The 26,816-nt window shown below is 50.9% G+C and overlaps 1 protein-coding gene across 10 annotated transcripts; it reads left to right on the plus strand.

Annotated features, from left to right (window-relative positions):
* The first annotated feature begins 278 nt into the window (after positions 1-278).
* On the plus strand, positions 279-26,454 carry CNDP2 (carnosine dipeptidase 2). 10 transcript variants are annotated; one of them, XM_016933206.4, is made up of 12 exons: positions 279-472; positions 3,959-4,110; positions 5,401-5,544; positions 10,311-10,473; positions 13,301-13,389; positions 15,272-15,472; positions 16,918-17,002; positions 18,024-18,184; positions 21,580-21,744; positions 23,827-23,968; positions 24,277-24,424; positions 25,327-26,454. In XM_016933206.4, the coding sequence occupies exons 2-12, from the start codon at positions 4,051-4,053 to the stop codon at positions 25,394-25,396; spliced, it is 1,428 nt and encodes a 475-aa protein (XP_016788695.1). In that variant the 5' UTR covers positions 279-472; positions 3,959-4,050; the 3' UTR covers positions 25,397-26,454.
* Positions 26,455-26,816: the final 362 nt, after the last annotated feature.

Raw genomic sequence — 26,816 nt, forward strand, 5'->3', positions numbered from 1 at the left:
CCCCACCGTTGAAGCACCAGGCCCCCCGCCCACCCAGGAGCAACCGGGAAACACAGCACAAGCCCACAGCTCCCGACACGCGCTCCCGCGTGTCCTGCCTCCCCGAATCCCAACCCACGAAATCTCCGCCCCCTCGCCACGCCCACATCCCCCCCGTCCACAGTCGGGGAGGGGCGAGGAGACGTAAGCCTTGTGGACCAGGCCGGGATTGGTGGGCGGGGCGGAAATGGAGCTGGGAGAGGTGGCGTCGCCTTCCGCACCTGGCTCAGGGCGGAAATGGGGCGGGGAGTGAGTGACATCACCCCTCTGCCTCTGGCCGGATTGGTGGGCGTGGCGGGGGCGTGGCGGGGGCGTGGCGATGCCTGCCCCCCAGACAAGGCGGGGTTGGTGGCCAGGGCGACAGCGGGGCGGGCCAGCGCCGGGGGTCGTGGCCGGGACACGTGGTACGGAACCGGCGCCGCGCTTGCTGCTGGTAAGAGGGCCTTGCCTGGTGGGCCTTCCTTCCCAGGTGGGTCTTCCTGATGGACCTTCCTTTCTGGGTGGGCGCCCTGAGCTGGGAACGGGCTGGGCGGGGAGGACCCGGGTCAGCGGCGAGAGTCACGCCTCATTCGTGGGGGAGCGTGGGGCGCCCGGCCGCAGCCAGGCGAGAACAATGGTGTCCGGGCTGTTCCCGAGCGCGCGGTCGGGGGCGGAGGCCCGTGACGGCCATGGCCCCGGGGCCTCTCGCACCTCCGGGCCACTCGTGTCCCAGCAGCGCCGAGCGCGTCCCCGGTACGCAGGGACAAGCTGGGCGGCGCACTTGGCCTGAGCCTGCGTGGCCCTCCCTGGTGGAGTCGGGTGGAACGACCCGGGTTGCAGATGGGGTTGCGGGGAGCCGAGCGCTGGTCAGGCCACACCCCTCCCCAGGGGCCTGCTGAGAACTCCAGCCTTTCTCCAACGGATCCCTTTCCCAGAGACCTGGGGTGGGGGGTGTGGCGGGACAGAAGCCTCCCAGGTTCAAAGGGCCCTGGACAGGGTCCCTAGCTCCCGCCAGCATTTGAGGCAGCGTTTAAGGCTATAGGAGGAAGCGTCTGAGGGAAGACAAAATTCCCATGCCAGCTTGATGGTCTGGGGCAGGTGTCTTATTCAGTTGGCTTCAGTTTCCTCATCTGAAATAGAGACAATATTTGGTCCTCACAGACAGGGCCACCAAACCAAACTCCCCACCGCCTGCCAGGGTCAGATTCCGTAGATCATCCAAGCATAGACTGCAGGAAGAGGCGGAGAACCCGGGGCCTGCTACCAATACCTTCCTTGTCCCTAATGTTTGCAGGCAGGAGTGGAGAAAGAGAAGTCCACATTATGCTTAGGGATCAAGTTCTAGCTTGGGCAGATTGGAGATTCTTTTATTTGTTCTTAATCAGACATGAAGGTGTGATTCAGTTATTTGTGTTATATATGCCTTCAATTATCAAGGGACAGGGACTGAGATTCTCAGAACTAGAAGACTCATTTGTGTGTACTACTGACGGTTCCAGGTGCCACAGCAATTTCTCCTTCCCTCCACTAGTCTCAACATTTAAATCATGTTACTCCCTTGCCAGGCATGGTGGCTCATGTCTGTAACCTCGGCACTTTGGGAGACCAAGGCGGACAGATCGCTTGAGTCCAGGAGTTCGAGACCAGCCTGAGTAACACGAGGAAACCCCGTCTCTACAAAAAATACAAAAATTAGCTGGGTGTGGTGGTGCACGCCTGCAGTCCCAGCTACTTGGGAAGCTGAGGCAGGAGGATCCTTTGAGCCTGGGAGACAGAGGTTGCAGTGAGCCAAAATCACACCAATGCACTCCCGCCTGGGTGACAGAATGACAACCTGTCTCTAAATAAATAAATAAAGTTACTCCTTATGAACTTTAGATTTTTAGAGGGGAGTGAGGTGTCATTTAAAAGGATAATGCTTTTGCTCAATCCAGCATACTGCTTTCACCTTAATTAGTGGTGTTCTCCAGAGCATATAAAAATGGTTCCATTTAATGGCTTTGTAACGGGGGAGGTGGGGGGAAGTGAAACAGGAGTAACCCAGAAGTGTGAATGGGAGGAGAAACTGGAACCTGGCCTAGCCTCGTTTGACTGGATGAGTGATTAACAGGAGTTGCTTTTTAGCCCATCTCTGATGGTGGAACAATCTGATCCCTGTTTCCTCTCTTTTAGTGAAAGTTGTAACTTAGATAATTATAGTCATATGTTGCTTAAGGATGGGGATACATTCCAAGAAAATGCATAGTTAGGCGATTCGTTGTTGTGTGCACATCCTGAGCTGCGCTCACACAAACCTGGATGGTACAGCCTCCTACATACCTAGGCTATATGGTGTAGCCTATTGCTCCTAGGCTACAAACCCGTACATGTTCCTTTACTGGATGCTGTAGGCAGTTGTAACACAGTGGTAGGTATTTGTGTATCTAAACATATCTAGACAGAAAATGAACTTTTTAGCTCCATTATAATCTTTTGGGACCACCGCTGTTGTTGATGGAAATGTTATGTGGCACGTGACTATATTTTTGAGTGACTTTAGCTACAATGCCATTGGTTAATTTGACTACAAGAGAATAATATTAATGAGAATGTACCACAGTGAGCTTGGGATTTGTGGCATTTAATAACCAGGAACCCAAATGAAAATCACTACATGTAGCATACTGTCCTGCTAAATAGGATTTCCTTTAATGTGAACAGGTAGCTTCCCTGCGTACATTTTTGGCAACAGGTGGATGACAGTGTTATTTATTAACACTGATAAACGCCTCTCCAGCGTGCTCATGGGCTCCATCTTACTTGAGGCTCCTCCAAATGAGTGCCTCAGCAGAAAGATCCGAGCTGGCTGGGAGGTATATAACCATTCCATGCTCTGTGGCTAGTATTTGAAGAGGAGGAAGAGGGCACTTGAGAAGGCAGTGGTTGGATGTCCCACCCACATAGAAATCACATTTGCAACTTGCAGTGCCCTGCGATTTCATCACCCTGCACAGCAACAGCCACTTTTGAACAGTTGCCATGCTTGGTGTCGTGGTGGATAAAGTCACCTCACTGTTGAGAAGTCACTTTGAAAGCCTATACCAAGGAAACAACGCTCTTTACCTGCAGCACGTCAGTGCACAGGCGTTTGTCTGGCAGGTAGACACGAGGCTGTAGTAGGTTCCTGTCACTCCACAGCTGTGACTCTGAGGCACTTCATGTCCCCGCAGTTTTGAATTTGCTCAGTACAGCTGTGTGCTTTCTGCTGCGGAAAGCCAATTATAAAAGTCCCAATACCAGAATCATTTTTCCATTGTATTCATTGTGACTAATAAAAAGACTCTGAGGATGTGTTTTCACCTGTATCTGTGAGTGGGGCGGAAGTTGCTGGGTGTCACGCATGGAAGCGGGGTGAGAGCATGCGCCCTGGAGCCTGTGTGGCCTCTTGGTCAGGTGCTTGTGGAGGTTTAGCTGTTGCCCTTTGGCTGTTTCTGGAGTAAGATCATCAACTTTCTTAAACTGAATCTGGTTTTCCTTGGGCTCTGTCGTCTGTGTTGTGGGTTTGTGGTGGTGGACACAGGATGTGACATTCTTGCTGGGATCCCTGAAGTGACTATATCCTCTGCAATAACAGAAAGTGGAATTTATCTTTGTGCTTTAAGAGTGTAAAAATTTTTATTAAAGTACCAGTAAAACTGAAAGTGCCTACTTTTAGTTTTCACTGTATTTTCTTCAACTCAGGCCCTCCCTCTGTTGTTACCTGCCATCTGACATGGAATTTTGTGTAATTTTCCTTCCAAGTAAAGAAGGGAAGTTTAGCCCCAGCCTCTAACTGGTTCCCAAAGCTTTTGTCTCTGAAGCCGCAGTCACTTCCTGGAGCGTCTCTGGCTGAGGGTGTTGCAGTGCTGGCTGGGAGGGTGGGGCAACAATTTACAATTCTGAACACGTGCTTTCTGGGCAGGTCGACCGTCAGTCCCCACTAGAGACAGGACTGACCAGTTGCTCTTCCTTCCAAGAACCTTCGAGATCTGCGGTCTGGGGTCTGGTTGAAAGATGGCGGCCCTCACTACCCTGTTTAAGTACATAGATGAAAATCAGGATCGTTACATTAAGGTAAGGGAATATTCATTTTAGGAAACAGTAAAATCTGATTTAATCCCATGGGGCCCAGAGAAGTTGTCAAGAGCTAATATGAATTATGCCATTTAAATCCAGGTTTAGAAGATCTGCCTAGAGATCTGTTCATTAGCTTCTTATGGCATAGGTTACACTTTTGGTTTTTGACAAAGTGTTAATGTATGTTTCTAAGAATAGCAAATCTAATTGAAATTTTTGTTTCATCTCCATCAACAATTTCTTGTGATAGTTACAGATTAAATAGTTTGCATTAAGTATGTTCTAAGTAATTCAATAATGTTATATATTAATCTGTTTCTTGATGTTAACTTAGAGCATTATGTTTTAAAGTTATTCTTCGTACACACATTACAGATGAAATCTTTAGAATTCTCATGCTAAAATTATACTTTAGAAAATTTGGCCATTGTCAGGATGATAAATAAGCTAATTTGGACTGTGGCAACATTGGGTATTTTCTGTATCTTTCAGTTGTAATTTAGTCACATTCAGATAAAAACTTATTTACGGAACCTGGTACATTTTACATTTACTTCCTCCTTAATCGTTAAAAATAAACCATGTGACATTTTTCTTTTGTACTCCAGTTCTTGGTACAGGGTTAGTACTGTAGCAGGACAAGCCACAGACAAAACCTCTCAGACACCGAGTTGTAGAAGGAAGGGCTTTATTCAGCTGGGAGCATCGGCAAACTACTGCCTTAAAATCCGAGCTCCCTGAGTGCACAATTTCTGTCCCTTTTAAGGGCTCACAACACTAAAGATTTCACATGAAAGGGTCGTGATTGATTTGAGCAAGCATGGGGTATGTGACAGGGGCTGTATGCACCGGTGGTCAGAGAGAAAGAGAACAGGGCAGGGAATTTCACAATGTTCTTTTATACAATGTCTGGAATCTATGAATAACATCGGTTTTTAAGTCATGAGTTGATTTTTAACTACTAGGTTTAGGACAGCCAGGCCCGGGTCCGGTTTTGGGCCTGGCGCCGGACTGCCTGTCTTTGATTTCACTTCCTTGTTTTTTTTTTGTTTTTAAACAGGTACTGAGTATAAAACAATATGAGAGGGTCTCTCTCTTCCCTCAGTACAAACAGTTTTTAAAATCTTAAACCCAAAGCACACGTGCTGGGTCTGTCCTATTTCCAATCAGCCTGTTCAAACTCAGCAGCCACAGAGGGTGAGCCTGGAACATGGCAACGTTTCGGGAGCCTCTTCTCCCTCAAGGACACCTTTTCAGAATCCCTCGTTGCTTCTTGTCCACAAACAGAAACTCGCAAAATGGGTGGCTATCCAGAGTGTGTCTGCGTGGCCGGAGAAGAGAGGCGAAATCAGGAGGATGATGGAGGTTGCTGCTGCAGATGTTAAGCAGTTGGGCGGCTCTGTGGAACTGGTGGATATCGGAAAACAAAAGGTAGGAGGCAACATTCTTTGCATTGCAGGACCATAGACAGATTCTGCCTGAGGGGTTGACAAGATGCCACAAGTTCTTAAAAGATCTTTTGCTTCAAATACCCCACTCATCTTTAAAACAAAAAAGGAAGGGCCTGATTTGGATGGTAAGTTCTGTACGTGACTGCTTCAGTTGGATTGGGGCAAAGGTTTTGTGGCACTCAGCATTTTTCTCCAGGAAGGAGAACTGCTGACAGTTACTCAGGACTAAGTTAATGTAACAGTCATTCTCAGAGAATGGCTGAGATTCCCATCCCAGCAATCCATAAGCTTTCAAACTAGGAAGTTACACTTTATTCAAGTCCATTTAAAAATTATAAAGACGCCCCCCAACCCCCGGCTCCCCCTCACACACAGTGCTGCGTCCTTGAGCCTTATTTTTTTTTTTTTTTTTTTTTTTTTTTTTTTGAGACAGAGTCTCCCTCTGTCGCCCAGGCTGAGTGCAGTGGCGTGATCTCGGCCCACTGCAACCTCTGCCTCCCGGGTTCAAGCGATTCTCCTGCTTCAGCCTCCTGAGTAGCTGGGATTACAGGCGTGCGCCATTACACCCAGCTAATTTTTATATTTTTTCTAGAGACGGGGTTTTGCCATGTTGGCCAGGCTGGTCTCGAACTCCTGACCTCAGGTGATCCACCTGCCTCAGCCTCCCAAAATGCTAGGATTACAGGTGTGAGCCACTTTTTCATAAGAGATATTTTGTGTGGGGGTCTGTTGTTTTTCAGTGCAGGATTCTGACAGGTGAGAATGGTTTGTTTTCTTGCTAAATGAACAGTCTCACTTTGTGGTACAGTAAGTACTCACGTCATCCATAGGTTCTTAGAAACTGCAACTTTAAGCAAGACAACATACAACAACAGGTCCTTGAATAAGGTAGTTTTGTTCACTTAAAGTCACAGTTTCTAAAAGCCTATCCATGAAGTTGAGTGAGGACTTACTGTGTGTGTGTATATATATGTGTGTTTTTTTTGTCTTTTTGTTTTTTTTTTTTGTCGGGACGGGGTTTCTCCGTGTTTCCAGGCTGGTCTCAAACTTCTAGTCTCAAGCGATTTACCTGCCTTGGCATCCCAAATTGTCACGCCACCATACCCGGCCTCTTACTGTATGTTATTTCACTAGTTTATTTCAAATGATTTCAGCCTTATGTTAATTGCATGTTTCATGCCATATATTTTCAAAGTTTGTAATATTCTTTTATATTCTTTGATCTAATGATAAGCTATGGCTTATCTCGGTTCTTTGGCCTGATGATTTGGGTGTCAATCTGAAATCACAGCGCTAGAAGCTTGAGTGTGGCCATTCAGTTCAGCGTGTTCGTTTCATCAGAGGGAGAGAGTGGAGGCCAGGCAGCTCTGTCCACTGGGAGCCCACAGGAGGCTCATGCAGAGCAGGTTCATGCCCAGGCCTCCCGATTCCCCAGGCAGTGCTATTCATTTGAGGTTTTCTTCTGAAAACAAATTTAATAATTGACTTAGGGTATATTATAGCTTCCCACCAATTTTCCCCCATCTTTGGGAGAATAAACCAAGTTTCTTCATGTTGTTTCTTTTTAGGGTCAAACTCACCTTGCTCCCTTTCGTTGTTTTTTTTTTTCCTAATATATTGAAAAATCTAGGTGAGGTAAATCATTTTTAGGAGTTGTTTCATTACAATAGTTATATTTACTTCATTGATCACTGACATTGCTGTGCAATTCTTAAGAAAGGGCCTTTCATAAAAAACTAAATTACTGTTATACTATTTTGAATTACATAACACTGATTTTTATCAAGGAATTGAAAGATTTCATCATTCGTGGAATCTTCTGCAGAGATGCTTGCAGTGTGGGGTGACTACACATCTTCTGTTCTCTTCCCGCATGTCCATGTGGCAGTGGTGTTCTGTTTTTCAGAGTGATGATGACTTGATGCAGGGGTGAAGGTGGAAGTGGGTGTTTTCCTGTGTCAGTGCAGAAGTCAGAGTATTTTCAGCTGATGAAGGAAAGGTGATGTTGGGCGTTTCAGAACAATTTTACCTATGGGCCAAAGCAGTTTCTCAGAAAATGCTAAAGTATTTCACAGGAGCCCTATTGAACAGGAATTTATGTAGAGAAAATCTGTGGTCGTTTGAAAATCATTTTTCTGCTCAGGCAAGCTGAGGGCCAGCTGGGACTGCCAAAGCCATGGGTTCCCTGGGACCAGAGCAGGGAGATTTCAGCAACAATTCTTTGTCCCTGGTGGCTACAGGCTGTCCTGGTGAGAACTGAGGCACAGATACAGCCACGGTGACGCTGGGACAAATGAGGGGCGTCAGGCCACATGCCACACACGCAGCCACAGTGCCGCTGGGACAAATGATGGGCATCAGGCCATACACTGCACATGCAGCCACACTGCCTTTGGGACAAATGAGGGGCGTCAGGCCATACACTGCACACGCAGCCACAGTGCCGCTGGGACAAATGATGGGCATCAGGCCATACACTGCACATGCAGCCACACTGCCTTTGGGACAAATGAGGGGCGTCAGGCCATACACTGCACACGCAGCCACAGTGCCGCTGGGACAAATGATGGGCGTCAGGCCATACACGGCACACACAGCCACACTGCCGCTGGGACAAATGATGGGCGTCAGGCCATACACTGCACACGCAGCCACAGTGCCGCTGGGACAAATAATGGGCATCAGGCCATACACTGCACACGCAGCCACAGTGCCGCTGGGACAAATAATGGGCGTCAGGCCATACACGGCACACGCAGCCACACTGCCGCTGGGACAAATGATGGGCGTCAGGCCATACACTGCACACGCAGCCACAGTGCCGCTGGGACAAATGAGGGGCATCAGGCCATACACTGCATATGCAGCCACACTGCCTTTGGGACAAATGAGGGGCGTCAGGCCATACACTGCACACGCAGCCACACTGCCGCTGGGACAAATGATGGGCATCAGGCCATACACTGCACACCCAGCCACACTGCCGCTGGGACAAATGATGGGCGTCAGGCCATACACTGCACACGCAGCCACACTGCCGCTGGGACAAATGAGGGGCGTCAGGCCATACACGGCACACGCAGCCACACTGCCGCTGGGACAAATGAGGGGCATCAGGCCATACACTGCACACGCAGCCACACTGCCGCTGGGACAAATGATGGGCGTCAGACCATACACGGCACACGCAGCCACACTGCCGCTGGGACAAATGAGGGGCATCAGGCCATACACTGCACACGCAGCCACACTGCCGCTGGGACAAATGAGAGGCGTCAGGCCACACGCAGCACACTAGCAGCCTTCAGGTTGCAGGGGTTACTTAAATTACTGGGAACACAAATCCTGGATCCCACAAGAATCCCAGCCACCTGCCCAGTTTCATAAAGTGCTTGTACACTTAGAGCTGGAGGCCCTGCAGTTTGGAAGGGACACTTTTCTCAGCCTATCACCAGCACTGTCCTGATCCAGTTGTCATTTCAGTGACTGCTCATTTTACCTCTTAATTGCAAACTGTTCATTTAACTTCATTATCAATTTAGTTTTTGTGTTGTGTCTGTTAATACCTATTTTCATGAACAGTATTTCCTAGTAACTAGACTAATATATATGTATGTCATGTTTTAGTATGAACAGTCTCTTCCTCCTACAGCTAAACCCATCTCCTGCCACTTGCTTGTGACACTTTGTGATGATCATGGGGTATTTTCCTATTGGAATATAGGCACTGGTAGAGGAGCTACATGGCCACAGGAGTATTGCACAGCCTGAGTAGGCCATAGTCTAAAGTAAAAGGTGGAGACCACTGACCTGATGTGAAAACTGGAAAAGACCTAAGATTGATTTGCCTCCATTTAGATGCAGGGGCGGGCTGGGATGCCTGTCCCGTTCTCCATTCCTATGGGATTGTGGAATATTGGTAGTGCTTTTGGGACAAAGCTCAGAAGGCGTACCTGCTATCACTAACTTTTTAGAATGGCTAAATGTGAATTTAGATATAAAGATTTTTTTTTATATATCTTGGTTTATGGCATTTTCCATGCATAATTGTAATCAATGTACAGAATTTCAAAAATACCTCTTCTGATTTAAGATTACAGTTTATTTTAACCATCATTTCAGAAAATAATAAACTAAGTTGCATCCCGAACTCAGCCTGCATGTTTTGTTATATAAAAGTCAAAGAAAAACCAGCCTTTAAGAATTTACCAAATCCAGCCAGGTGCAGTGGCTCATGCTTGTAATGCTAGCACTTTGGAAAGCCGAGGTGGGTGGTTTGCCTGAACTCAGGAATTCGAGACCACCGTGCGGGCAACAGCGAAACCCTGTCTCTACTAAAATACAAAAAATTAACCAGGCATGGTGGCCGGCACCTGTAATCCCAGCTACTTGGGCGGTTGAGACCTAAGAATTGCTTGAGCCTGGGAGGCAGAGGTTGCAATGAGCTGGGATCACGCCACTGCACTCCAGCCTGGGTGACAGAGCGAGATTCTGTCTCAAAAAAAAAAAAAAAATTTACCAAACTGCCTGCAGTTGGCAAACATGTACATGTGCTCTGGAGTACAAGAAAGTAAGAAAGTAAATCTTAATTAGTGACTCCATTGAACAGTGTGCTCTTAAACTCTACAATAGAGGTTGATTGATAAGGACAGATAAGGAAGCTCAAGGTCTTTTAATAATCTCCGCCTTAAGCACTGAATTTCTTAAACAAAGGCTGTCCTTGGTTCCTTTCCTCTGCATGCTCAGCTCCCTGATGGCTCGGAGATCCCGCTCCCTCCTATTCTGCTCGGCAGGCTGGGCTCCGACCCACAGAAGAAGACCGTGTGCATTTACGGGCACCTGGATGTGCAGCCTGCAGCCCTGGAGGACGGCTGGGACAGCGAGCCCTTCACCCTGGTGGAGCGAGACGGTGAGCGCCGTGCGCCTATGCGTGCCCAGAGGAAAGGCACTGACTTTTGGAAAGTCATTGCTAGTCCGTTTTTCCGTTTCCAGTACAGACTGTTTTTATTTTATTTTATTTATTTTATTACTTTTTAAAAATCTTTTTTTGAGACAGAGTCTCACTCTGTAGCTCAGGCTGGAGTGCAATGGCAAGATCTCAATTCACTGCAACCTCCGCCTCCCGGGGTTCAAGCGATTCTCCTGCCTCAGCCTCCCCAGTAGCTGGGATTATGGGCGCCCATCACCGCGCCTGGCTAGTTTTTTTATTTTTAGTAGAGACGGGGTTTCACCATGCTGGCCAGGCTGGTCTTGATCTCCTGACCTCAAGTGATCCCCCCCACCTCAGCCTCCCAAAGTGCTGGGAATACAGGCTTGAGCCACCACGCCAGGCACAGACTGTTTTTAACGTAAGCTAGAAATGGAGGTTTCTTACAGGTGCCTCTGTTGCTGAACTTCCAGAAAGCCTGCCTTTTCGTGTGCAAATGAGCCCCCCGTGGCTGGCGTCTGCCAGGCTTCCTCTACTGCTGATGCTTTTTCTCAGAATGCACATTTGGAGTCCAGGCAGGGCCTTCCTGAAAAGCCTGTCCCCTCGTCCCCCTCCCCCGCCTTTACCAACAGCTGCTTCTGCGGTATATGTTAGTGGCCTCCTTCACCCTGGCTGCCCCAGTGGGGGTGGCGATGTCCCTGTTATTCACCAAGTGCTTCCGTGGGCCGGGCACCTGCAGGCCTTTTGAGGCCCCTGCTGTGAGGGACCCCGCAGGCCAGCCTCTTTTCTTCCTGTTCCTTCTGGTGTAAAGGCCTTCTGCTTTCATTTCTGAATTTCCACATGTGCCTGCACGGGAGGCTTTGACCAGATGAAGAATCCTCCCACCCTCATGCTGGGCCCCTCTGGGCTAAGTTCCAGGCTCTTCTCATCGAAGCCCTTCCAACTGGATCATTGCATCTGTGTTCAAACCTTTCCTGGCCCAGTGTCAGTTGTGTTCATTACTGTGCAAAATTGAAAATGACTTTACTTAAAGCAACATTTTTTATGAGATGTAATTCCGTGTCATTGTCCTTGTCACGGTGGAATTACTAACTTGCGGTGGATTGTAGGATTAACCCTCTCTGTGCACTTGGGCGCCCCTCGAGCGTCAGAAACACATGTCTGCTTGGCTGTGCCCTCACTCCAGGAACTCGCTGTCTCTGAACAGAAGTCTTTGTCTTTGCTCCTTGTCCGCTGTCTTACAGTCTCCGTGGATGGCACCATCTCTCTGCCACCTGCACTGGGAACTGGGTCCCCATCCCTGCCAGGCTCTCCTCTGGGACCACTGCCCTTCCCACATTGAAAGCTCCCTGTCCCCCTCACCCACTCCGTGGCTGGGTCCTGCTCTCCACTTCTGGGCCTTCACGGTGCCACTCCTTTTCTGGGCTGCTCCCAGAGTGACCTCAACATGCCACTTCTCTTCTTGACTCCTCTTGGGGGACTCAGGATGGCACAGAGGGTCCCTCCCCTCACCTGCCTTCTGCCTGCCCCTTCTCCCACCTGTACCCAGCCACACAGGACCACATGCAGCCCCCAGGAGCCTGTGCTGCTCCAAACTGCACCTGGGCACCTGCGCGGGCGTCAGCCCCATCACTGCTGCCTCGTCCTCTGTGAGGCCTGCCTCCAGCCATCCTCTTAGCCCTCCCTGTCCCAGCCTCAGTAGGCTCCTGACTGTCGAGGAAGCTAGAAGAGCACCTGTACTGTGGGAAAGCTTCACTGCCAGCTGCCCGGCCTCCCTCTCCTTGTCAGGGAGCCCTGGAGGGTGGGGGCAGGTCACATTTGTCGGCAGCTCTGAGCCAGCACCGTGCCAGCCACTGTAGTTGTTCAGCGTTTGTTGTAGGGATGAGGATTTTTTTTTAGAAAAGCTTATATTTGATCTTCAGTTTTTGTGAAAGGTTGGGTTTCATTCGTCAAAGGAAATTCCCCAGGTGGTGATGACTTTCAGCCTCATACTACCTTGGGCTGCGTCATGCTGAGACTGCGGGACCTGGGAAGCAGGCTGAGCCCTGGGAGGTCAGGAGACTGGCCGGGCAGACCCAGGCCCACGAGAAGGCCACGCCTTGAGGACGGCTCCCTCCTCTGGTTCCATGAGGCCGGGACTGCGTGGCAGAGGATAGAGGAGGGGTGGGGCCTTGTCTTCAAGTTGTCGCTTGTGTTGTCAGCTTCCCCAGAAGCAATTGTGGTGAGGGGCCACTGTGACTGATGACGCTGATTGGAAGCAGCGTCTTGTCTGTAGTTTTAAGAGTGATAACTACAGAAAGAAAGAAGGAGAGGTTAAATGATAAACATGTTAGTTCTTTGTTTTTTAATCAAATTAGGTGTCACAATTGGGTGGGGGTGAGATTATGGTTCTTTTTTGACAACGGTGCCTTGAGGTTCCTAAGTGACTGGGCTTCCTGTCCCCATTGCTCCCCGCTGCTTCTGGTAAATGGGTTTTAATGAACTAAGCAGCTGGCTGCGACTCCCTGGAGTTAGACTGGAGGTCTCCACCCTGACCCAGCAGGAAGCTGTGCCCCCACCCGACCACCGTGACCACGGTGGGAGAAGGAAGGGGTTCTCGGGAGCATCCACGTGGCCTATCTCTTTGATGATGCCAAATTCTCTGACAAATTTAACAATAGTGTTGGGTGGAGATTGGGGGCTCCTGATCGGAAGGGGAAGCCTCTCTCGTGTTTGCTTGGCTAAGGGGTTATCAGATGTGCACCTGGGACATGCTGCTTCTGGGTTCCTTGTAATCATCACTTTATGAATTTGTGGATTGCTGTTCTAGGCAAGCTGTATGGGAGAGGTTCGACTGATGATAAGGGCCCGGTGGCCGGCTGGATAAACGCCCTGGAAGCGTATCAGAAAACAGGCCAGGTATGTCCCCCACGCTGACTTCTGCCTGAATCCTGGGTTCCATCTGAGCCATACAAAGACAGGCTCTCTGTTCACACAACAGCTTGTAAGCTCACAGGAAAAGACAAGACAAGCGTCCCCCAGCCCTTATCAGCACAGATGACTCGGATGTAAGAGTACAGGTTTGTTTTCCAGCTTTAGGAAACATTCAAAGTGTAATTGTTTTACAGCTGCTTAAAGGTCACAATATTGGCGACTCAGCATGATTTTTGCCACCGTGTGAAATGTGACTTTTCAGTCCCTGCCTGTCTCCGTGAGTGTGGTCCCTTGCCAGAACGCAGTGCAGGCTCTGTGACATCACACAGGCCCCTCACTGTCTCTGTGTGGTTTACATCCTCCTAAAAATAAATTCTGATTTTTCAAATGTATTCTCTGGCTGGGTGCGGTGGCTCACACCTGTAATTCCTTTGGGAGGAATTACTTTGGGAGGCTGAGGTGGGTGGATCACTTGGGGTCAGGAGTTCGAGACCAGCCTGGCCAACATGGTGAAACCCCGTCTCTACTCAAAATACAAAATTAACCGGGCATGGTGGTGGGCACCTGTAATCCCAGCTCCTGGGAGGCTGAGGCAAGAAAATCGCCTGAACCAGGGAGGCAGAGGTTGCAGTGAGCCGAGATCATGCCACTGCACTCCAGCCTGGGTGACAGGGTGAGACTGTGTCTCAAAAAAAAAAAAAAGCATTCTCCTACCTGTGAAATATCTGCTCGTTGTTCAAAGTTTGCTAAAAAACGGACAAGTAGAGAGAAAAATACTTGCCTAGAATCCAAAGACAGTTAGTATTTTGAAATCTACCAAGATTTTCTGTTGCTTTTTGCCTAGTTGTGATCATGCTGTATAGACATCTTTGCATCTTGCTTTTATCTTGTATCATGATGACATAAGAATAAGATAAGCATTTTTGTCAAAGCATGGAATGTTCGGTCTGAAAAGGGTCTTAGCCCTGCTGGTCCGGGGGATTACTTTACATGGTGGGGAGGTGACACCCAGAACCACCTGGCCTGGTGCGGCCGAGCCTGCATGCTGGGCGGGAACTAGGAAGCCTCCCCAACCTCTGGCCCCGTGGAGCCCTCAGCCTCAGCTGCAGTGGAGGCACCTTGGGCTCTGGGGCAACCAAGTGTGACAGGTGGCTGTGCACGGGCAGAGGTCCTGTGGAAGATTTCATGTGACGGGCAGAAGAGGAGGGGGAGGCAGGGGAGGAAGTGCATCCAGGAACAGGGCTGTCTGGGGGCAGCCTGGGTGGTCGTGAAATAGGACTCAGTAGCCTTGAGTCCTCATTTAGGCCCTGATGTTCTTTAGCCTGCCTGGCCTTTGGCAAATCGCCAGCTTCATGCACAACCTCATTTTTCACCTTTGGGTGTGGGGGTCAGAGTCGGGAGAGCACCTGCGAAGCCACAATGATCCAGACACACGGCAAGGTGGGCACGTTCCCATCAGGCTCCTCGGGGAGAGCAGCGCTTCTGTGCCCGGGAGCAGCGAAGGTCACACAGGGGGACCCGCACCTCCTCGTGTCGGTGGCTCCACTGGTATAATCAGGACTCATGTGGCATTCTTCGTGTCGTGGCCCTTATTGCAGAGGGAGCAGCACAGGCTTTCCTGGAAGCTCCCCTCGGTCATGTGGGGTGACTCCAGAGAGCCCCGCCTTGCGAGACTGGACCAGTCCAAGTGGCCTGGAGCCACAGCGGCCTGGCAGTACCTGGGGAGGGGGTGATGACAGGTGCACACGGAGGCCCATGTGGTCGGTCTGGAGAATGCCGGAGATGTGAAATACGTAATCCTGAGTGTGGCTTCTAGAAGGAAGGTTCGCAAAGCTGAATATCCACTCGTGCTGTTCCCTTCTCACAGGAGCTTCCTGTCAACGTCCGATTCTGCCTCGAAGGCATGGAGGAGTCAGGCTCTGAGGGCCTAGACGAGCTGATTTTTGCCCAGAAAGACACATTCTTTAAGGATGTGGACTATGTCTGCATTTCTGACAATTACTGGCTGGGAAAGAAGAAGCCCTGCATCACCTACGGCCTCAGGGGCATTTGCTACTTTTTCATCGAGGTACAGTGCCAAGCTGTACGGTTCACTTTTTTCTAATCCCTGAGTCTCCTGGTTCTTCCAAACGCAAAGTAGGCAAGGACCCAGAAGTCAGGTGCACAGGAAGCAGAAGCACAGGGCTCACTTAGTGCCCCAATTCCCAGCTTCCATAAACCACCGTCATATACCAGGGTGGACAGCAACACTTCCAATGATCAGAAATTAATCTCACAGCAGCATCAAGCTAGGACAGTGTGATTTGTAATGTTGCTTTGGAGCGGCTGAGAGGGGATTAAATGCTAGTTCATTTCAGAAGATGCAAACACATACAAAGCATTTTAGAAACACTTCCTTTTGAAGGTGGAAATATTTATATGTTAGCACTTAGGCTCCTTATCCCATGACTAAGTGACTGCACGGGAAAAAGAGAAACCGAGGCCGGGTGCAGTGGCTCACACCTGTAATCCCAGCACTTTGGGAGGCCGAGCCAGATGGATCACTTGAGGTCAGGAGTTTGAAACCAGCCTGGCCAACATGGTGAAACCCCGTCTCCACTAAAAATACAAAAAGTTAGCCAGGTGTGGTGGCGGGTGCCTGTAATCCCAGCTACTCGGGAGGCTAAGGAAGGAGAATCACTTGAACCTGGGAGGTGGAGGTTGCAGTGAGTGGAGATTGCACCATTGCACTCCAGCCTGAGCTACAGAGCGAGACTCTACTTCAAAAAAAAAAAAAAAAAAAGAGAGAGAGAAACCGAGGCAGCACCAAGAGTGGGAAGGGACAGGCCTGGCTAGATTCTGCCGTTCACTGGCTGGTGGTCATCTCCCAATACCCCACAGGATGACTGTGGTGATTAAATTAGGTCCTGTCTGCAGACGTCATTTATAACCTGAACAGTGCTAGAAATCACTGCAGTTGCTGCCCTGAGCCCTCACTCTGAGCAAGGTACTGTTCTGGTTTTAAAAGTGGCTGCCTGTCATCCCTGGTGCTGGGAGGAGCACTACGCCTCTTCTCATTTGCAGGCGAGGAGGCCGGGCACTCAGCAGGCAGCTGCCCTACGCTGGGTATGCAGCTGCTCAGTGCAAGGGCGAGGTCCGACCCCAGGTCTCCGGCTCCAGGCTTGTGGTGGGTCTCATTCATGTTGGGCTGCCCTCTCAGCAGAGGTGCAGGGTCTTTGTTAAACTTCTAGCAAAGGCTTTGAGTGGTAGGCAGATTGCCCTGTGGAATGCTTGTACCTGTGGCTAGTGTTACCGTCTTATCTGTGGTTGGCATATGCCACAGATAAGCTGGTATTTTTTTGTTCCTGCCTAGGTTTTTAATTTGGGAAATGCCTTGCTTTGCTCCCTGAGGGAGCAAATTTTGATTTGGAAAATTGTCAGGCCTTGTAAATGCTCTTTGTTGAATTCACTGTCACATGATAAAAATAAGCTCCCACTAGGCAGCCAGATACAGTGGCCTTTGTTTCCGTGCAGGTGGAGTGCAGCAACAAAGACCTCCATTCTGGGGTGTACGGGGGCTCGGTGCACGAGGCCATGACTGATCTCATTTTGCTGATGGGTAAGCGCGGGATGGCATTCAGTCCGCAGTTGAGGGGAAGTGGATGGGCGTGACTTCCAGGCTGTCTGTCATCAGCATTGGGTGCATTTCAGCATTCCACATGAACCAACTTCTGTCTCAGTTTCCTACTGTGCCTCTCCCTCCTTCCACTCACTTGTCCCTCTGACAGGCCCCCTTGTTTTATTTTTGCCCCCGAAACCCTCCTGTGCCTGTCACCACCTGGTGAAACCTTGCCCTGCCTCCAGCACCCAACTCAGTCGCCCCCAGGTCCTGTCTGGCCAAGCCCCTCGAGGCACGTGGTGCTGTCCTTCCTCTGGTGTGGTCATTTTCCATCTCTCGCAGGGCGTGTGTTTTGGCCTGTCTTATGTATAACTGGCCCCATCCAGGTCCCCCTGTCTGATCAGCTCTTTGAGAGCGGGCATCCCATCGTGCTGTTCCTGGCGTCCTGCTCTGAGACCAAGCACAGCCCTCCCTTCCCGCACCTTCCACAAGCTCTCCATTCCTCCCCGCCGATGCCAGCTGCCTGTGTGACATCCACTCTGTTATACCCACAGTTTACCCCCCTCAGCTCAGGAGCAGCTTGTTTCTTGTGGAATGCGCATTAAAAAGGCACACGGGGCAGTGCGGTGGTTGTTAGAGTGGGGCTGCGTGAAGCCAGTCTGCTGGTTTGCGTCGTGGTCTATGACCAAGGACAATTTCCTTTCCCCACTTGTTCCTCAGTCTCCTTACCTGAGAAATGGGAATGCCCAAGCTGCTCCCTCATTGGCTGTTTGGCTGATTACATCACTGGCTGAGCCTGAGGCCCCGGACGGTGCCTGACAGGCGATACGTGCATGGGATGCATCTGCGACCATCATTCTGTGGACCCCTGTGGCTGCTCTTGGCCCCTCCTCAGCCACGTGGCTGTGGGGCCTGAGCCGCATCTCTCCTGAGCCCGGCTCCCTGGGGTCGGTGCAGGAAAGAGCAGCTCGTCTTGGTGCGGCCTCCCCTGAGTGCTGTAACCCTCTCCGGCTTCCCTCAGGCTCTTTGGTGGACAAGAGGGGGAACATCCTGATCCCCGGCATTAACGAGGCCGTGGCCGCCGTCACGGAAGAGGAGCACAAGCTGTATGACGACATCGACTTTGACATAGAGGAGTTTGCCAAGGATGTGGGGGCGCAGATCCTCCTGCACAGCAACAAGGTCTGGTTCAGGGCTCGACTCTGCCACCTGCCCGGGCCACGCTGTGACACAGGTGTCCCCCAGGCCCTGTCACCTTCCCTGGGTCCAGGGGGTCTCTGAGGGAAGAGCTGGAATGTCCAGTGCACATGAGTCACTCAGAAAGCAGACTGTGACCAGGTTGCTGGTCGTTGGAATTTTTTAGTTTCAAAATCTACTTTTGATTCCATCAGACCTGGAGAAGCACGCAGAGGGGACATGGGCTGGCTCCTGCTGGCAGCGGCTCTGCTGTGTTTGTGTTTATAGAGTAACCTCCTTACCGCTGGGCCCAGGGCTCATTTAAGCCACATCAGAGCCGAGTGCTAGGTGGAAACTGTGCCGAACGTTTACCTAACTTAGGGGAAAAGTGGGTCATGACTTTTCTCTTAATAGGCTGTAGGTTTATGTGGTACAGATGTAAGTTCCGCAGGCTGTAGGGTTATGCGGTATAGATGTAAGTTCTGCGGGCTCTAGGTTTATGTGGTACAGATGTGAGTTCTGCGGGCTATAGATTTATGTGGTATGGATGTAAGTTCTGCAGGCTGTAGGTTTATGTGGTATGGATGTAAGTTCTGCAGGCTGTAGGTTTATGTGGTATGGATGTAAGTTCTGCAGGCTGTAGGGTTATGCGGTATAGATGTAAGTTCTGCAGGCAGTGGGCTTATGTGGTATGGATGTAAGTTCTGCAGGCTATAGGTTTATGTGGTATGGATGTAAGTTCTGCAGGCTGTAGGTTTATGTGGTATGGATGTAAGTTCTGCAGGCTGTAGGTTTATGTGGTATGGATGTAAGTTCTGCAGGCTGTAGGTTTATGTGGTATGGATGTAAGTTCTGCAGGCTGTAGGTTTATGTGGTATGGATGTAAGTTCTGCAGGCTGTAGGTTTATGTGGTATGGATGTAAGTTCTGCAGGCTGTAGGTTTATGTGGTATGGATGTAAGTTCTGCAGGCTGTAGGTTTATGTGGTATGGATGTAAGTTCTGCAGGCTGTAGGTTTATGTGGTATGGATGTAAGTTCTGCAGGCTGTAGGTTTATGTGGTATGGATGTAAGTTCTGCAGGCTGTAGGTTTATGTGGTATGGATGTAAGTTCTGCAGGCTGTAGGTTTATGTGGTATGGATGTAAGTTCTGCAGGCTGTAGGTTTATGTGGTATGGATGTAAGTTCTGCAGGCTGTAGGTTTATGTGATATGGATGTAAGTTCTGCAGGCTATAGGTTTATGTGGTATGGATGTAAGTTCTGCAGGCTGTAGGTTTATGTGGTATGGATGTAAGTTCCGCAGGCTGTGGGTTTATGCGGTATGGATGTAAGTTCTGCAGGCTGTAGGTTTATGTGATATGGATGTAAGTTCTGCAGGCTATAGGTTTATGTGGTATGGATGTAAGTTCTGCAGGCTGTAGGTTTATGTGGTATGGATGTAAGTTCCGCAGGCTGTGGGTTTATGCGGTATGGATGTAAGTTCTGCAGGCTGTAGGGTTATGTGGTATGGATGTAAGTTCTGCAGGCTATAGGTTTATGTGGTATGGATGTAAGTTCTGCAGGCTGTAGGTTTATGTGGTATGGATGTAAGTTCCGCAGGCTGTGGGTTTATGCGGTATGGATGTAAGTTCTGCAGGCTATAGGGTTATGTGGTATGGATGTAAGTTCTGCAGGCTGTAGGTTTATGTGGTATGGATGTAAGTTCTGCAGGCTGTAGGTTTATGTGGTATGGATGTAAGTTCTGCAGGCTGTAGGTTTATGTGGTATGGATGTAAGTTCTGCAGGCTGTAGGTTTATGTGGTATGGATGTAAGTTCTGCAGGCTGTAGGTTTATGTGGTATGGATGTAAGTTCCGCAGGCTGTAGGTTTATGCGGTATGGATGTAAGTTCCGCAGGCTGTGGGTTTATGCGGTATGGATGTAAGTTCTGCAGGCTGTAGGGTTATGCAGTATAGATGGAAGTTCTGTGCCATTGAGTCAGCCAGCATCAGTTGAATTAAGCAACTCAGCCCCTGGGACACAAGGGAAATAAGGCCCGGCTGGGCTCTTGAGTTTTGTCTCCCAGAGACAGACAGGCAAGAACTCTGGAAGGATGTGCTGAGGGCCACGCTGGGCAGTACCAAAGGCTGTGGGCCTGCACAAGGGGAGGGTCATGGTGCTGGGAACGGCTGAGGCTCATCAGGGTCCTGTCAGCCAGCAGAGGTGCAGGGCAAGGCTGGCGTGCCCGGTCAGCAGGAGCACAGACATATCAGCTGCTTAGGGACAGGTGGGCAGCAGGGTGAGGCCTGGGACTGAGACTGACATGCCGGCCTGATGGCCTGGGCGCTGCCGTGGAGCTCCGGGTCTTCCAGGAGATGGTGAGCCTGGCCAGGATTTGAGTTCATCAGATCTCACATTGGGAAAGATCATGGGTCAGGATGTCGGAGCTGAGTCGGTGGAGCTAGGAGACCCATGAGGCTGTTGCAGGCACGGGAGCCTTGGCTGGCATCAGGAAGGAGCCTCTGGAATAGGAAGAGAAGGTCCCCACCGGCAGTGACTGGACAGTGATGTCAGGGACCGAGGGGTTGGGCACGGGGAGGAGCGGGCCTGGGAGAAGGTGGGTCTATTTCTCCTGCCCTGACCCTCAGGCTCGTGTTTGCTTCTGTGTACAGTGTTTTAGGGCCTTGTCTATTCCTCCCAGATAACACTGAGCTGTTTGGTTGACAAACAGAAATCTACACATTCAGTGGCTAAGTCACTGAGGAACCTTCTGGAAGCCCCTTTGGGGGCACACCTACTCTCTTGACCCACCTTCTGCTACTGCAGGGACACGGGGGGCGGGGGCAGGCAGGAAGGTCATGATGTTGATGACACACTCGGGAAACAGGAGATGAAGTCTCTCCTGGTCTGAGGAGATGGCATCATCGGTATTCAGGGGGCCGTACCAGATGTGCTGGTCAGCCTGGCTCCCCTCTCTCAGTAGGAACGGGCTGCTCGCCTGTGTCCCATGGGCCTGGGAGAGGCCTGCACACAGCCTGGGCTGCATCCCCTCTTACTCCTGGTGCCTCTGGCTCATCAAGAGCTCCAAAGTCTGTGGGACCTTGACACCCCCAGTTCTACAGGTGCTCAGTGGCCAGCGTGGCTCTCCTAGTTCTGCCAGGTGGACCTGAGCCACCCACGCTGCAGCGACGGGCAGTGAAATGCCTCACCTGAGGGTGTGCAGCCTGTCAGGGGCCTCCTTTGTGCTGAGTCACTCACTGCAGTCGCACCTGCACCTGGACCTCCTGCCTGTGGTTGTCAGGGTCCTGGGCCAGGCCCTGTCTCATACCGCTGATTTCCCAGACAACATTCCCAGCTCCTCGGTGAGCAGACAGGGCTGGCACCGAATGCCTGAGCTGTCCCTGACCCTCTGATTTTTCTGCAGAAAGACATCCTCATGCACCGATGGCGGTACCCGTCTCTGTCCCTCCATGGCATCGAAGGCGCCTTCTCTGGGTCTGGGGCCAAGACCGTGATTCCCAGGAAGGTAGTTGGCAAGTTTTCCATCAGGCTGGTGCCGAACATGACTCCTGAAGTCGTCAGCGAGCAGGCATGTGGGGCTGGGACACGGGGTGGGGGCCAAGAGCTACTGTGTCCGGGCAGAGACTTGGGTAATAAAGGCTGTTACTCGACAGACACCCGGGCCATGCATGCCCCTGCTTCCTGGCTCTGGCCAAGTCAGTAATTATGACAGTCACGGTTCAGAAGCTAATCAAAGATAATGCATCACATGTAAGTGACCTTTGTTACTGATGAGGCAGGCCAAAATCTGGCCTTTGACCTCACCTCAAGGCTCCAGGCCAAACACCAACGTTGGGCCAAGTGTGTTCTGGTCAGAGTACCGGAGCCGCCCCTTACCATGGTGGCTTGTGGAGGGGACTCTGGTGGCTGGAGGTCAGCCCAGCTTCTGACTGTCCCCCTCAGCTGGGATTCCTGGGGAGATGGAGTCTTCCCACTGGGAATGGGAGCGTGGGGCTCGCCCTTCATGCTGAATACTGAGGTCTTGTCACGAGGAGGTGTCCCCGGGTCAGCGCCTGGCTCTATCCTGGGTCTGGATGCAGTGTAGCCTGTGGTCATTGATTTTATGAAGTACCTCGGTCTGCTCAGGCTGCCACAATAAAGACCACAGACGCGGTAGCTTACGTGGCAGAAACGGATTCCTCACTGTTTTGGAGGCGGATGAGTCCAGGACCAAGGTGCCGGCAGCTGTGGCATCTGATGAGGGTTCCTCCTGGCCGTGGCCGCTGCCCTCGCTTGTGCTCACATGGCAGAGGGCAGGCTCTCGGTATCTTCTCACCCAGGCCCACCCTTCTGGCCTCATTTAACCTTTGTCTAAATAAGGTTTAGAAAGAGAAAAAAAAAACTACTAAAGAAAAAAAGCTAGGCTTTTAAAGAATTCAAGTTAGTTTTATTCAGGCGTCTCACTGAGGAACGCGGACTGCGGCCCGGGGCCCAGGAGCAGCCTTCGAGAGGTTTGGCCGGGCTGCTCCGAGAGAGCGGCTCAGCCCGCAGCTCATCTGCAGGTGGAGGAGCTTCGGTGCGTGCAGAATCACATCGCACCTGTCAGATGTTACATTCCAGCCAAGCCACGCTGCGCCTCGGTGTAAGAGCACATGTGGTCAAAGGTCACAGAGGCGCAACCACTAATGCGGTCAGGTGCTATCTTATGTGTGGGAAAAGGTAAGGACAGGGTCATTTATCTCCTAAGGAATGCAGCGACTCGGGCAAGAGGCAGGGGTGGTGTGTGCTCCCCCGTTTTGTCTTCAAAGCATCTTTCCTGAGAGCTACAGGTAGTGGCAGGGTGGAGCCTGTGAAATAGGCCGGCAAGCAGAATGGTGCAAACGCAGCTTCTCACATTTGTGACTTTGTCTCACACCTTAGTTACTTCTGTTAAGTCCCCAAGTGTAGTCATAATGGAGTTTAGGGCTTAAATATATGAATTCTGGGGGCACGCAAACATTCTGTCCATAATATAAAGCAGGTCAGGGAAGATTGTTTTTAAACTTAATTTAAATAGTATCATCCTTTAGAAGATCTTTGGAAAGAGTGAATTGCTTGATATTAAAACTTTGTCTTTTACTTTGAAATAACTGGGTTTTATTTTTTGATAAGAAGTCCCCTCTTTCTGGCCAGGCGCAGTGGCTCACACTTGTAATCCCAGCACTTTGGGAGGCCAAGGCGGGCGGATCACGAAGTCAGGAGATCGAGACCACGGTGAAACCCCGTCTCTACTGAAAAGACAAAAATTAGCCGGGCGTGGTGGCGGGCGCCTGTAGTCCCAGCTGCTCAGAGAGGCTGAGGCAGGAGAATGGCGTGAACCCGGGAGGCGGAGCTTGCAGTGAGCCGAGATCACGCCACTGTGCTCCAGCCTGGACAACAGAGCGAGACTCCGTCTCAGAAAAAATAAAAAATAAAAAAAGAAGTTTCCTCTTTCCTTACTCTAGTTATGTAGCTCAGTATTAAGCAACAGAAAATGAGACTCATCGTAGACTCAGCATAGACCCATCACAGACCTGTCAGAGGCCGATTGTAAGCTCGCTGTAGACTATGATAGCAGACCCGTAGGTCACTAGCACTGGATCAAATGCAAGCTTATAAAGCATTGTATACCTCTATTCTATTTGTGGTTTAGGTCACAAGCTACCTAACTAAGAAGTTTGCTGAACTACGCAGCCCCAATGAGTTCAAGGTGTACATGGGCCACGGTGGGAAGCCCTGGGTCTCCGACTTCAGTCACCCTCATTACCTGGCTGGGAGAAGAGCCATGAAGACAGGTTGGACGCTCTCCTTGTGGATGATGCCGCGCAGGGCCCTTCGCACGTCTGATAGGACTCTGCTATATCGCGTGGGCGTGTAGCTATGTCGGGGGCACTGCTGTATCGTGGGGGCATGTAGTTAAGTCAGCATGAGGACAGCCAGTGTGTGGGATGAGCCTGGACCCCTGGCGGACCTTGAACACGGGCTTGCTGTCCCCAGGGCCTTGCACAGCATCTGACTGAGTGCTACTGAGTAGTGGTCTGAGACAGATCCCCAGCCTTAGGGCCCCAGAGCTCACCGTTTATTTTATTTCATTTCCCCCCAGTTTTTGGTGTTGAGCCAGACTTGACCAGGGAAGGCGGCAGTATTCCCGTGACCTTGACCTTTCAGGAGGCCACAGGCAAGAACGTCATGCTGCTGCCTGTGGGGTCGGCGGATGACGGAGCCCACTCCCAGAATGAAAAGCTCAACAGGTGAGAGTCCAGGGTGCGGCCCAGGTTGGTGTCTCCTGCACAGCGTCCCTCTCGCCCCTTCCCCTTCCCCCTATGTGCAGCTGCCAAGAGAAGCAGGTGGGGGCGATGGCCCCGTGACCTGCCCTCCTGTATTTGTGTGAAGTGGGAACTTCAGATGGGAGGCAGGACGAGGCCTTGCAGGAGAGGGGTGCTAAAAACAAGGTTCATGCAGTGTTTATCTCTGCATTCATCTACCCCTCTCTCCATTTCCTTTTTTTTCTGTTCATTTTTCTGTTTCCTTTTTGAGGAATTGCAGTGTCATTGCTAACTGCACACGTTGCTGCTTTGACACATCCCTGACTTGGGCGGACGTAATGGGAATTCTTCCCACAACGGGGCGGGTGCAGCCTCTGAGCCAGCCTTGGGAGCAGGAGAGGCCCACCAGGCAGGGGTCTCGGGTAGTTCCGGGGGAGGCCTCTGGCCCCTAAAATTGCTGAGGAGGGCAGAAGGCAAGAATGCATCCTGGGGTAACCAAGGCAGACGATCAAGGACTAAGACAGAGGCAAAGACCCTGCAGGAAGGAGGGAGGGGGAGACAGAGACCTGGCTGCAAGGACCAGTGGGGAGGCCTGGTCTTCAGAAACAAGCGGATAATGGGAGGAGCCCACGATCCAAGCTTGACATTTACTACCGGGGCACTAGGGGACCAGGATTGGTCTCTGGGCTGGGCAGTCAGACTGAAGCTGCACTTGAGAACCGGGGTGCTGAATTCTGAAGGCAAGCAGGGCTCAGGGCCCCCAAGCTGGGATGGGGGATGCTCCCCAGGAAGAAGGCAGAGTGTGTCTGGGCTCGGGAGGAGTCACCCCACACCTGGGTGTTGGCTCACGACACCAGCCAACACAATGATGTGTTCCTCTCTACTAGGCATAACTACATAGAGGGAACCAAGATGCTGGCCGCGTACCTGTATGAGGTCTCCCAGCTGAAGGACTAGGCCAAGCCCTCTGTGTGCCATCTCCGACGAGAAGGAATCCTGCCCTCACCTCACCCTTTTCCAACTTGCCCAGGGAAGTGGAGGTTCCCTCTTTCCTTTCCCTCTTGTCAGGTCATCCACGACTTCAGAGAACAGACACAAGTGTATCCAGCTGTCCACGGGTGGAGCTACCCGATGGGCTTATGAGTGACCTGGAGTGACAGCTGAGTCACCCTGGCTAAGTTCTCAGAGTGGTCAGGATGGCTTGACCTGCAGAAGATACCCAAGGTCCAAAAGCACAAGGTCTGCGGAAAGTTCTGGTTGTCGGCCGGGCACCATGGCTCACACCTATAATCGAGCACTTTGGGAGGCCAAGACAGGAGGATCGCTTGAGGCCAGGAGTCTGAGACAAGCCTAGGCAACAAAACAAGACTCTGTCTCTACAAAAAGTTTAAGAAATGAGCCAGACATGGTGATGTATGCCTGTAGTCCCAGCCACTCAGAAGGCTGAGGCAGGAGAATCACTTGAGACCAAGAGTTTGAGCCTGCAGTGAGCTGTGAATGCACCACGGCACTCAAGCCTGGGCAATGTAGCAAGATCCTGTCTCTACAAGAAATTTTTTAAAAATGAGCCAAGTGTGGTGGTGCATGCCTGTAGTTCCAGCTACTCAGGACACTGACGTAGGAGGGTTGCTTGAGACTGAGAGTTGGAGGCTGCGATGAGCCATGAATGCCCCACTGCATTCCAGCCTGGGCGACAGAACGAGACCCCATCTCAAAAAAAATAAGTTCTGGTTGTCATTGAATTGGGATAAACAGAGAGCTTGATGCTTTCTGCCTTCTGTCTCAGGTGATGCATTGCACATTTGGGATATTTGGAAAGGAAATGAGGAAAGAAATCAGGGCCTCCTCTGATCTCTCGCTATCTGCGGGTCCTGTCCTTTTCTCGAGACCTTCACCATTACTGGCGTTTTCCTGTCTTCTCTTTAGTATGATTCCCTCAAAACCTCACTAACTGGAAGGATGATTTTGTCTCAGTTTGTACTCCTAAATAAAAAGTAAACATGACACCTCTAAAAGAATCGCTCCGTCTGAGTTGCTCGTTGCGTGCACACCATGCTTATTGAGTGGTGTCTGGTTGATGGTGTCAGCTCAGGGCAGGGGACAGCAGGCAGGATCTGGAAAACAGAACCCAGGTCTTCCCAGGCGAGCACTCCTTCCCTCGTCCACACAAGTGGAGGCTCACTCGTGGCCCCCTGCATGTTCCGAGAAGTGTCCCTGTCCCTGCTCCTTATGGCTGTGGGGCCACAGGAAGTCCAGCTGGCTTAAACAAAGAATTGATTGGCCCACTTGACATAAAAGAACAGAGTAAACTCAATGAAAGGAAAAGGCTCCTTGAAGTGGTTGGTTCCAGGGCTGGGCAGGGAAAATGCAAGATGAG

The sequence above is a fragment of the Pan troglodytes genome, chromosome 17 (assembly GCF_028858775.2).
Source record: "Pan troglodytes isolate AG18354 chromosome 17, NHGRI_mPanTro3-v2.0_pri, whole genome shotgun sequence".
NCBI classification, from domain to species: Eukaryota; Metazoa; Chordata; class Mammalia; order Primates; family Hominidae; genus Pan; species Pan troglodytes.